Source organism: Plectropomus leopardus, chromosome 7 (genome assembly GCF_008729295.1).
Source record: "Plectropomus leopardus isolate mb chromosome 7, YSFRI_Pleo_2.0, whole genome shotgun sequence".
NCBI lineage: Eukaryota > Metazoa > Chordata > Actinopteri > Perciformes > Serranidae > Plectropomus > Plectropomus leopardus.
The window spans coordinates 10,544,463-10,557,036 of NC_056469.1; the positions used below are offsets into that span (position 1 = coordinate 10,544,463).

The following is a 12,574-nucleotide window of genomic DNA, read 5'->3' on the forward strand; positions in this document are numbered from 1 at the left end:
GATTGCATTATGTTTAAGCCTGATATTTGACAGTGTGCATGAATTTACTTAGATACTGCTTATCTCCAGGTTAATGTGTTAAAATAGTGAGTGAGTTAGCTTTTAAACAGATGTTTTCTTATATTCTTTTTTGATGGATTTGTCTTTTTCTGACAACAGGAACCAATCATCCTTGCATTAATAAAAACAAAAAAAAAAAAAATCCTCTCTCTGACAAATCTCCATCCATCTCAAAAAGTATGCTGTGCATTGATGAGGAGTTTGGTTTACCTGGTCAAAAAGCAGTCTTAGCTGTCTCTCAGATTCTCCAACCCACTTACTGAGGCAGTCAGCTCCTTTCCTCATAAAGAAAGACACCTTTCTTTCGCCCTGACTGCACTCATTGGCTAGCGCTCTGGCTACCAGGGTTTTCCCTGTGCCCGGAGGACCGTAAAATAGACAGCCCCTAGAGACAGGAAAAAGTATGACAAAAGACCATTAATAGAGATTTTATTAGAGTTTGATTACAATTATAATTCAGCCAAAGCAGTGGTAGAGGAAAAACTGAAGGGACGAGGAGCTAAGAAAAAGAAACCATGTAAAACAGAGAAAGGTCTGAAAGGTTTTGACCAAGGTGTTGGTGTGACCCAGATATGATGACAAAGCTCTCTCCACTAATACAACAGAAAACCACAACTTTCTTCACATTTTTTTTACGTCTTTGTCGAGCAAAAGAGGACAGCATGAGCTTGTTCTTTGTGGGTTTTTCTTAACATAACACTTGCAGTAAATTACATATTGAGTCACAGACTGTAAAATGAATGCTAAACCACATCATCACATTTTATCATCGCAACAAACACACTGTTTACCTGGGAGGTTGTATCTTGAACCTCTCAAAGACCTCTGGGTAGAGGAGAGGGAAGACCACCATCTCCTTGAGCGCTGAGATGTGTCTGCTCAAACCACCGATGCTTTCAAAGCGCACCTGGACGACAAATAGGGTTATGTTTAAATTGTTTGGTCACAATACTATTACTGCCTTATCAATGTTTCATCCGTCTCTGACCTGCACACTGTCCAGTGTTTCATTCATCAGTGATGTATTAGCAGGAATACAGGATTTTGTTATTCTCCTCAGTAAGTCGACTGTATTTTTATTTGAATGGGATCATTCATTTCAAATATGCAAAATATATTATACCTGCTAACCTTGTTATTTTTTAAGAAGAACCTTACAGTGCTGCATTCAAGCCAATACAATCATTTTTATCATCATGTCAACACATTATTTATCAGACTATTTCGGGCATCTCTGTGTTTGCATCTATTATCTTACCGTTCTGTCAATCTGCATAGGGTCCACGTCAGCGAGGCTGGCTCCAATCTTCATCCTGTCCTTGTGGATCCCCAGCAGGTCTTCTTTCACAAGATTCATAGGCAGGCATCTACGTATTAAAAAAAAACAATAATAAAAACACTTTGCTACAATATGAAAGATTTTTTTATTTTATTATTTTTTTACAGCAAAACAGATACTGTATTAAACACATTAAGGCAATAGTCCTACTCTATTCATATAAATTATTATACAAATTCATCACTAAATAGCAAGGTGATGGGTAGTGGAAATGTATGAAATCCCATTACTAAGTGACCCCAGAGGTCACAGATTAATCAAGTATGATTTATTCCCCATGCTTCCCACCTTAAATTAATAAAAAGTGACAGTTAATCCTTTTGGTTGAAAACTGTAAATTTGTTAATGTAATTAGTAGTAGTATTACAGACATTCTTTATCGTTCCATCACCCACCTTTGTGTTCCACTTAGTTTGAAGAGCACTGCTGTACCTGCACTATGTGACAGCTGCTGATGCTCTCACCTGTTGACTGGTCTGCTCCTGTTCTTACTTCTCCGTCTCTGGAATTTCTCATCATCTGAAGATGACGAAGTGGAGTCACTACTGTGGATGGCGTGCCTCCTTCTGCAAAACCACAAAAAGCAAGAACATGATCTCTCTTCCTATCTGTATCATTATCAGATTATATCTACATCAAATAACCCCAACCACTTTAAGCTGTTTATTTTTATTTTTATTTTTATTTTAAACTACTGCCCTCAGCAAAAAAAGAATAAAAGCTGGTGACTGAAGATGTTAGTGTTAAAAACTAACTTTAACAAAGACCAACACAAACAAACATATACCTTTACCACCCAATAATTAGCAATACAGTTTTTCATAAGAGGATGGAAGGCTGTATTTGATTGTGCATTATGTGCAACAACTACAAACACTTCACATGTCACCATCACTGTGCAGGAAAACTGACTGACACACAGCCTTAACAACACACAAAGAGGGCTTGACTTATAGAATTTGCCTTAAAGGCTCAGGGTGATAATTACACATAATACTCAAATAAGTAAAATACACAAAATACTGGCTAATAGAAACTAAGATTTCATACAACACATCCTTCTTTATTGCAAAGTTAAACGATGCTAAAACAATAATGAGGTTCTGGTGAATTTGGTTTACTATCTCATAACTATAGTGTCACCCAAATGTGCCACACTGACCAACAACCACAGTGCTAGCAAAGACAGACACCACTCCAAAAACAAACTACAGTCTAACGATAAACACCAACACAGTTTACAGACAAGTAGTGAGGGTCTTACCTCTCAGAACTACTCCTGAGGGTGGGATGAAGAGAATCACAAAAAAGAGGAAAAAGAGGAATTTTGGGATTGATTTCACATGCAATGATAATACTAATGGCTATCAGAGACAGCTTTATGACCCACAAGGATGTGGTTCTGTTTTGGTCCTCCACTCTAATAGTCAGATGACTTTTTCTGACTGATGAGTAACTTCTGACAGTATTTCAAGAGGTGTTATTCAGAACATAAAGTGTTATTAAGGAAACAGATCCCTTGACAGCAGACGTTTTATCTTTCAATGGCAGATGGTGGCTGGTGTCTGAGCCGTCATACTAACCTGCTGGTTCTTCTCCTGTTGTAGGGGCTCCTCGGGGCCGTGGAGCTGAATCTAAACCTGCGTCTGGTAGGAGACGAGTGGTCCTTGAAGTAAATGCTGCGTTTCCTGGGCTCTCTGGGTTCTAGGAATACAATAACATACCTCATCATTCTGTCGATTGTAATAATGCTAACAGTCTGTTTTAAAAATTCAACAGAATCATCCTGTTTCTGTGTGGGTGTGTATAAAAGAGTATTCCCACCTGCCAAATAGGAGTATTTCAAAGGGTTAGTTCAGATTTAAACACAATAAAACAAACTAACTGATCAAGGGAGTGGTAGACCAGCAACTCCTGTGTTATGTGAGGTAAAACTACTGTTTTTGTCAATGGAGTCTGGTCACTTTGAAGACAGCAATAGATAACGGCTTCAGTTCCCTGCAGAAAGGCCTGTTTGGTGGCAAGGTAAAGCTAAATATAGCATACATTTAAACTTATATTGATTATTTTAGTTGACTAAATTAAGTTTTGTTGCTGCCTCTGTCCACAGCAGTAAATTGCTCAGCTTCCATTGCAGTACTCCTGCCTGCTTCTCAAAATGAGGGCATTCTGACCATACAACTCCACTTTAAAAAAAATCCAAACTATCCCTTAGGGCCTTCAGTAAAGTAATTGAAACTGTTGTAATACTGGCAAACACTACAAGACTAACTAAAAGAAGGCCCTGGTGCAAATTTATTACATTTTCTTTGAGTCACCTACTGGTATTTTGAAGTGTTTCAGGTTTTTCATATATACGGGCATTTTATCTGCCATTTAAACAATATGATCAAGCTGAACAAACGCTGTACCATCCTGCGGGGCCTGGTAGCGAACCACAGTTTTTCGTTGTCGGAAGTCATAACGCCTCTGATTATCTTCTTCCTCATCCTCGCCGTCCTCATCATCATCATCTTCATCGTCATCATCTTCCTCCTCCTCTTCTTCTTCATCCTCCTCCTCCTCTTCGTCAGCATCACCCTCATCCCCTCCTGTGAATTAGGGGGAAAACAGTTTCCAGAACAGTTCAGTTTCCAGAGCTTAAAGATGAAGAAATTACTGTGCAGGTGTTTCTCCTGTGTTTGTAGTAACACGAGGCCGTCGGGTGTATAAAACTCAGAAATCCAGATAGGAATGGACCCAGACCAGTTTGCTTAATACAGCATTTCCCTACTATGTACCTGTAGTGTTATTACATCTATTCCATCTCACCTTGGTTTTCCTCCTCAGTGTCTTTACTCTCCACATCTGCCCTCAGAGACCTTGTCATCCTGCCCCTTGTGTACACACCGAGCTGCTCAGAGAAAAACAGGTCACACATTATAACACTGCAAAATCACCTGATGTCAACATAAACACTAGCAATGGGGAACTTGCGACGAAAAAGTAACATTTCCTGTGTGGGTTATTACCTCTGGTTCATTGTCCCTATCTCTGCTCCTCTGTCTACGTCTCATCTTCTGCATATCGTCCATCTTCTGGAGAACAGCTTCAGCAGTGCTGAGGGACAATGAGAGAAAGATCACATTTTTTAAAAATGTATCTCTACTCTAATTACTTATTAGGCAAACATCTGCACCTACTGTGTATGCCATTAGTTAGATACTACTTCAGGTAATAGATCAGCTTAATTTTGAACTCAAGCAGTGAGGCAGGAGCCAAAAGAAGCTGGAGCGAATGCTGGTGAACTCACTTGGTGATGAGGCGGTCATAGAGCACTGACTGGTTACGGGAATCCAGTTTGTATCTGGTGATTCGGGAACTACGTCGCACTGAACGATCCTCCTCCTCCTCTCGGCTTCGTAGATTGAAGCTGCTTCTCTTGGGGGTAGATGAACCCTCCACCTCATCTGGAACATCTGTGACAACAGAAACAGCTTTTGTTAGCCTGCTAACAGCACAGACCCCTCTGAAAACTAAATGCAGCCAAACATACTTTGTGTGCTATATAATTTAAGCACCCCAGTGCTCTCTGTAAAAAAAAAGACACAGTAGTGTACTGAACCTGCTTGCTGCTTGCCACTGGATGCCTTTCCTTCTCTCTGCAGCCTGGAGGATTTCCTGAACAGAGGGAGGACGCATAAAATCAGAAATGAATTCCTGATGTATATACTCATTATCTGAGTGTTAAAACTGTGCATAGTTTTAAATTGTGCATAGTTTTAACACACAAATTTTGCAAAAATACTAAATACCCCTAACCTGATTTGATGCGCAAATCATTTCTTGCTTGCCATATCAATCTTCTAACAATGCCTCTGTATAAAATATAGGCCATGCGGCTATCAGCCAAAGTACAAAATCAAAAATGTTCTCAACCATAAATTGTTTTTACACACATTTTGTCACACTGGGTAAAAAACCTGTGATTTGCTCGCAAAGGTAGGTTGAGCGCACTGAATTTAAAAGAGTGACAATACAAAAACTACTCATACACATTAAAGAGTAGCTTGTTAAAATGTACCAATAATATCAAAGAAAGTGTGCCACTATTACCTGAGGCATCCTCCTGTAGAGTTGTCTTCGGTCACAGGGGAGCTGGTCTTTGGTTCCATGTCAGCAAACGAGACCTCTAGTTTCACTCTCTTTCCCCGGGTCCTTGGAGAGTGTAGGGGACCATCTCCCTCATCCTGCTTCATATCAGCATGTCCCTGGTACAGTCAGAATACAAGTTTAACATTTACAGCATATATGACAGGAATAAGTGTCTGCTTGATTTAATAAGGAATTAAAATTCATCATAGTCTGGGATGAAGATTATTTAATGAACTTTACATGAATGTTTCTTTATAGAATATATGTAGATTATTCCTTTAAAATGATTTTTTCTTCTATGAAAAAATAAGAATTTGTTATGACTTTCAAGAACAGTCTGCTGGGTTGCAGAGACTGTCTTACAATTAGAAAACTAGGCTTGCTTCCCATAGCAGCAGAAGTGACAATATCTTGGTGGTCTTCAGTCACTTAACCACTGTCTGCTCTATGGGTGCTGCTGCTGACCACTGTCTCTGCAGGCATTTTATTGAAATGCTTATTATGTTCCTCAAAGGGTGTCTTGTTTATGGATTAGATATTAGATCATAAAGGCAAGACCAGTTCACTCTCAGGACTTCACAGACATGTCAAGCATGCATGTATTGACTAGAAGCTTTTAAACTGAGGTTAATCTCACAGACGGCAGACCTTCAGTTTTGTAAAATAGTGCCTTTGTGAACATTTAGGTTAACTTACCTAAACTTACTTAGTATAAAGCAAATCTGATGATTTGGTTTCTGTTATGAAGTTAATGTTAGTCTACGATAACTCTGAGATAAAATTTAATGAATGACTGCGATAATGAAACAATGAATGAACAGAGACCCCACCCCCTCTATGCAATGAACCAATGAACATCAGAAAACATACATACATACAAAAACACAACACTTTGCTAGACAGTTAATATGTGACAGCTGGGACGTATATACTTGACAACTTGGTCTAGTAACATTCAGTATCGTCATATAGCCATGACACTTGCACAAAAGCAAAACATTACCATTGAAATGCAACCATATAATTTTAACTGTAGTGTGTAAACGGCAGTTACATACAGATCGACTAATGTCCACTAGACATGCGAGTTTCGGTAAAATGTTATGATGGACATCGAGTCCCTCTTCAGATAATTTGACAGCACTGTTAGCTTAGTGACAAGCTGCTTCAGTGGCTAGTTAGCTTAGCACGCTAGCGAAACTAGCACAGCAAAGTTGTGTTCATAGATAATTTATACACCAAATAAAAGGTTATCTTGTTATCTATTCAGCTGTCTGGGTGTATACACTCACATTCACTATGTTGTTTTCAGAGCTGCTGAAGCTGTCATCCAGGGCCCGGGAGGACCGAGTCTGCCGGGCGGACTTTTTCTGCGACGCGGGAAGCAGCGACAGAAACTCGGAGCTTGTTTCCAACTCCATTGACCTCCTCTTCGGAGTTGTTGCCATCGGCTCCGCGCCGGCACCGCTGCTGCTGCGTAGTATCACCATTTTGATTCCAAGCCGACCATATACTAGCACGAAACGACGAGTAAACGGCCGGTATTCTGCCTTAAAATGCTAACGTTAACGTTGCCGCCAACATAGCACAGATAACGGTATATATCCACCAGCTGACAAACACAACCTCACTAAACCCTTGATTTCTGGCGCCATAAACGTCATCAGAGGTGATGAGGGAAGTGCCTAAGAACGACCGCTCGGAAAAATAGATCTCTTGACAAAACTGTAAATGAAGTCGAATTATAAAAAAATCTTACACTTAAGCCATTTTTTCACATCGACGACACAGCCCATTATAATACTCACTGTTATAGTCATTACATCGGTCGTGGTATTTAATTAAAGATAATATTGGCGGAGGGATACGTAAAAATACGGAAAGAAGTACCGGTTGATGTTAGAGCGCGCTCTCCTCCAAACAGTGTAGTAGCGCGCGCTCATTATGTACACAAGCCATGTATTGAGAGCATATTCGCATTTGACACATTTAATAAAGTTGCATCAAATTGGAATTTCCGGGGGAAAAAGCCGTTTAATTCAAAACACCAGAGTCGAGATCATCTCATCATCTTTTATTTGAATAAGTGACAGATACCAGAAGAGAAAATACAAACTCTAGAATTGTTTCTAGCCTGAAAAAAAGTACATTGTGTAAAACTGCTGTACAGGCAACCAGAACCTAACCGTAAAATATCAAAACTCCCATTGCATCCTCCCTTTTGCTGATCCTCATTCCTAGTGTTTGATGGGTACTAATGAAGTGCAGTCAGAAGAATATAGAGGAAACTTTTTTTTTCCAGGATGAATGACCAAATCTCTTTCTTGCATTTCATACCTCATCACGTAATTAGCTTTTTTTTCCTTTTGTTCAACCAGAGGCCATTTGTGACTATGACATTCTGAGTAAAAGCATAAAAGCAACTGTGCCTAATTTGCTAACCGATAGCACTGCATTTGCAAATTATGAGAAACAAGGATATTGAAGGATTCAATGGAAGACTTGAGATTTCACTCATCAGAACCCACATTCCTTTTCATATGCACAGCAGCCAAATGCCACATTACACAGAACCAGGGGATGTGTTTCACAACAAAGCCAATTCGTTGATGGAAGTTTTGAATGGCAGCCACATCAGCTGCACACACACAGGCTGTCGCTTTCAGTAAATAGGTCCGGGCATAATTTCCAAACAGGCTGTCTGATCCTGATGGCTCACATTAATGATCTCGAATAACTGTGGTTTACAATAATGTGTCATGAGGCTGTTGGCTACTGTGCTTTTATGTCTTGAAATGTGGCCAGAGAGCCCTGTCATCAGGGAGGGTGTGTTCACGCAATGGCTGCCAGGTAGTCTTTCACCTCCGCTGGGGTGAGTCTTTTGAAGCCGGCCTCATTGCAGATCCCAACCTCAATGTTCTCCTCTGTCATCTGACCCTCAAAACTCTCCTGAAACACAAAGACAGAAGAGAGTAAATATCTGATAATAAAAGAGATAGACAGCAAAGCTGAGGAGGTTTTTTAAGAAACATCATACCTTCAATGTCAAGATGGCTGTGTGGATGGCATCTTCCAACTCCAGATCATTGTTATACCTAGAGAACAAAAAACAAAGTGGTCATCTAGCAATCTGTGAAGTGTGCAGAGTAGTTAAAGCCCACCGTATGAAATACCGCATCTGTGCATATTCATGCTGTATTGTATAATTTCTGTTCTTGAAAAATGTTCCAGAGCTTACGTTTGCCATGTTTAATTACAAGTCATTTGTGCTAATATGGTTAAATGAGCCATAATGATACCAGATTTACTCCATTTAGGTCAGTTAATGGGAATAGGAATCATGGGCATCAGGATCTACACCCTGGGCCTCATGCAAAACTCACTCAAATTATTCATGCTTTCCCATAATTTTAGTCTAACAAATAGCATCCTGGCTCACGTTTCCTGTGTGCCAACCACAAATAACTTCAATTAGTAGTAAAACAGGCTTGTTTATAGATCAAACTCAGGCTTCAATTCTAGCTGCACCAACAACGTTTTTGTTTTCTTAATTGTTTTAAAAGTAATAAAAGATTGTCATTTGCACCCATTTCTGACTTTGCTAAAAAATAAAACCTTCACTTATTTAAAGGCATCATTGTCTACAAACTATACCACAACAAACACTCTTACTCATTGGTTAATGAGATAGACATCATAAGCATAAGAGTCTTGTTGTGTATGCCAAACACAACTACCAAAACCAACCCACATCTATACTTCTGCTGTCCGTAACACTTTTATTCTGCTCATTAAACAAAAAAATGCTTTTAATTGTGAAGTGTTACCTTTTTTCAAGGAATGTTTTTCCATTAACGTAGTTCTTTCCCATGGCTGTGGCTTTCCATGCGAAATATGCACCCTGCCAGAGAGAGACAGAAGAATAAAGATCCTGAAAGAAGTTATGCTTCTGACAAAGCATAAAACAAAATCTGTAAAGTGGAACCACTGTAGACTGAGAGAGACCTGTGCTGACAACACTCGAGACAGACAAGATGTGCAACAAAGTCCAACACTTTAAGAAAGCGTATCACTGTAACAGATGTTTGATAAGATCAAGAGCGTTTCACCCTGACTCTCAGAAAATTATCAGAAAGTTTGTGTCAGGGAATTAATGAGTGGTACTGTTATTACAGCAAGGCAAGGTTTGTCCGAAAATAATATCTAAACTTCAAGCTGAACGAGCACAATAAGACAAATATTTTTCATTAATAAATATGAAAGTTATTAATACAACATACAGAGGGGTCTGACTGGAACAGGTAGGGGTGGTCTTCATCCCATCCAGCTATCAGCAATGACACGCCAAACGGACGCACTCCACTGGAGGAAAAAAAACAACACATTAAATCCAGAAACTCTCACTGAACAAATCTTATCTCTGAAGTATAAAGGCAACATGTCTGTAAGAAGTGTTTGTGTATTACTGCATATTGTTTATACCCACCCAGACTGTGTGTACTCCTGCATTACAGAGGCCACTCTCTGGACGAGCTGGCCTGTGGGGATTGGCTCCTGGTAAACCAGGAAGTACTGTTGCGCCAATTTCCGGGCTCGTCGCACTAAAACCCTGCAAAGACGAAACATCTCATTAATTCATCTGTGCATATGAGGTTCAGTAATGATGTCTTTTGGAAACTAAGTCCTGAATGATGCCTTTTATTCTTGTGCACTCTAGATATAGACAAAGAATTGGCAATATACCAATATTGTGACATGAGACAAGATATTTTCTTTAGATTTTGGATACTGTAATACCGTATGTGTTGTCTTTTCCCGGCTTTAAAAGCTGCATTACAGTAAAATTATATTTTTTTTCAGAACTTCTTACATTGTTGTAGCTGTTATATTATTTGCCTTTAACCACTTATCCATTATATCCACATTGCTGATGGTTATTTATCAAGAATGTCTCAGTGTAAATATTTTGCCAAAGCACCAAGAGTCAACCCCACAATGTTGTTGCATAACAGATACTGAGGTATTTAGCAAAAAATATTGTGGTATGGGATTTTCTCAGCGTAACCCAGCCCAAATATAGGTGTGCTCCCTACTCACAAATTAAAGAGAGGAACTCACAAACATCTTGTGTTTGTACGTGTACAAGACATAGCACTACCGTTACTCTTAACTCACCAACACTGAGGATGAAAAAAATCACCCAAGACAAATCCCATAAGAAACACTTCAGGCTCTCATTAGCACAAACTAGCGTCCATCAAGATATTTACTCCATTATATCTATATTACATTTTCCTCAGGTGATTCTAACATCTCCTGATAACAGCTTATCAATCTAATAACTTTATGGTATGCTGTTAAAAAATAAAAACACACAAAATCTTTCAAAAATTACACTGGCTTTTGTTTTAGCTGCTTATCTAAATGCACACCCATCGCTACATTTGTCATCCTGTATTACATTTAAAAGCTGTTGGACATCACACAGAAAGATACTTGTATAATGTTGGTTAAGAAATCGAAGCTGCTGATATTCTGTTTTTCTAACAAACAAAGAATCTCCACCTGTAGTCAGGCCCCATGCCGCTGTAGACCATGCCTATGTGTTTGGTGATGGGCTCCACTTTGTGGACGCTCTGCTCATCATACAGGATGGACTTTTGTTTCTTCTCTGTTGCCAGGACAACTCCATTGGAAGCTGAAAATGAAAGACAAATATCACAATTTGCATCTAAACAAACCATAAGTGAATATTATTTTTTTTCTAACCAGCTTCAGATCCATGAGGTAATTTTGCTTTTTTTATCTGCAGTATTTTACCTAATAGCATGATGTGCTATTTGTAACCTAAGCAACCTAACAGACATCAGCATCCTTCGAGAGTATGTGAGATATAACATATTTGATTTTTAGTGCTGTATCATATTTACACAGTCATTTTTTTGTTTAGTTTGAGAATCCTAATTGAGCTCCACTGCAACATTTAACCTTAAGTCACACTGCCCTCTGCACGTGCAGTTTTTCCACATGAGAGTCTGGAGACAACACTGTGAGTGAGAAGAAATCCGTACTTTTTTTTTATTCCTGTTACTTTACCCTTCAGCACTGAATGCCATTTAGCACTGTGCACCTTTCCAAGGAGAGAGTCTTGTTGCATCTTCTGATAATAATCAGACACACTCTGGTTCACTTTTTCCCAAAGCTTTTGAATTCAAAACATCTCATTCAACTTTGATCGATAATACAATAATGTTAAAAAGCCCATGTTAAAAATGCTTCACACATTTCGGACTCCATACCTTTGATGCCAACTGAGGGTGCTCCGGCTGCTACAGCTGCCAGCGCATATTCAATCTGGACCAGTTTACCCGACGGGCTGCAGGAAAACACACATGATGCTGCTTTACTATGCTGTTAGGTGGAGGAGAGTCAACTACATTGCACACAACAACCACTATAGTTTTATTACTAGTTTACTTTTAACTGCAATCTTCTTTAGAGTGTTTAGTGTATCGCGATTAACAAAGACGAAAGTGAAAGGAAAAGCTAAAACAACCGACTCATCTGAGCTAATTTGGCTAGCTAAGCTAGTTTCTACAAGGTTATAGTTAGCATTAAAAACTTACTTGCTTGGGACTATTTAGCAAAACGCCCACAAACAAAACTACGCGGCGAGGTTTTAGTTATGACATCGGAAGAAATGTGCCACTTATCTGTTTCAGTTTAAAACACGTTAGCCGGCATGCTAACTGCTAGCCGATTCATTACAGTACCCGGCGATGACAGTGCAGCAACTACAGCGACCCCCAAAACCTTCTTTTCATTTTAAAATTAAACACCGAGCATACACTTGATCAAACTGTTGCTCGACAAAAACGTTTACAACCTGAAAGTTTACATGCTGTTTTATTAATTCATGGCAATTTTGACAAAGTTTACCTGAATGTGGTGAGGGAGAAACTGTAGCCTCGTTCCGCCATCTTGTTCTTCTTCTTCTACTCTGTGTTGACGGGAGAGCTGCACATCAACCTGTCAGGTGTG

The 12,574-nt window shown here is 39.3% G+C and overlaps 2 protein-coding genes across 3 annotated transcripts in view; both read right to left on the bottom strand.

Annotated features, from left to right (window-relative positions):
• LOC121946127 (ATPase family AAA domain-containing protein 2-like) overlaps positions 1–7,175 on the bottom strand; it is a 16,564-nt gene extending 9,389 nt beyond the window's left edge. The window contains exons 1-13 of one of the 2 annotated variants that reach the window (XM_042490569.1): positions 6,826–7,175; positions 5,495–5,649; positions 5,004–5,059; positions 4,692–4,857; positions 4,411–4,498; positions 4,211–4,292; positions 3,811–3,990; positions 2,983–3,103; positions 2,664–2,678; positions 1,864–1,965; positions 1,319–1,427; positions 852–967; positions 271–445 (exon numbers count right to left, since the gene is read on the bottom strand). In XM_042490569.1, the coding sequence (XP_042346503.1) occupies positions 271–445; positions 852–967; positions 1,319–1,427; positions 1,864–1,965; positions 2,664–2,678; positions 2,983–3,103; positions 3,811–3,990; positions 4,211–4,292; positions 4,411–4,498; positions 4,692–4,857; positions 5,004–5,059; positions 5,495–5,649; positions 6,826–7,023 (1,563 nt within the window). In that variant the 5' untranslated portion in view covers positions 7,024–7,175. The remainder of the gene's footprint in view (positions 1–270; positions 446–851; positions 968–1,318; positions 1,428–1,863; positions 1,966–2,663; positions 2,679–2,982; positions 3,104–3,810; positions 3,991–4,210; positions 4,293–4,410; positions 4,499–4,691; positions 4,858–5,003; positions 5,060–5,494; positions 5,650–6,825) is intronic. The other variant, XM_042490570.1, reaches the window with a different exon arrangement.
• Positions 7,176–7,592: 417 nt separating this feature from the next.
• Positions 7,593–12,565, bottom strand: psma2a (proteasome 20S subunit alpha 2a). The gene is made up of 8 exons (XM_042489835.1): positions 12,473–12,565; positions 11,833–11,909; positions 11,099–11,231; positions 10,020–10,142; positions 9,814–9,895; positions 9,361–9,434; positions 8,571–8,628; positions 7,593–8,482 (listed from the first exon to the last, which is right to left on the bottom strand). Exons 1-8 carry the CDS (start codon positions 12,511–12,513, stop codon positions 8,366–8,368), a joined length of 705 nt encoding a protein of 234 aa, XP_042345769.1. The 5' UTR covers positions 12,514–12,565; the 3' UTR covers positions 7,593–8,365.
• Positions 12,566–12,574: the final 9 nt, after the last annotated feature.

Bases quoted from the DNA above. Each gene is read 5' to 3' on its own strand.
- psma2a (XM_042489835.1), bottom strand. From the start codon at position 12,513: ATGGCGGAACGAGGCTACAGTTTCTCCCTCACCACATTCAG. The intron at 11,232-11,832 runs GTATGGAGTCCG...TTTCATTTTCAG, and splicing joins ACCCTCAGTTGGCATCAAAG to CTTCCAATGGAGTTGTCCTG. The intron at 10,143-11,098 runs GTGGAGATTCTT...TCGTCTTTGCAG, and splicing joins GGCATGGGGCCTGACTACAG to GGTTTTAGTGCGACGAGCCC.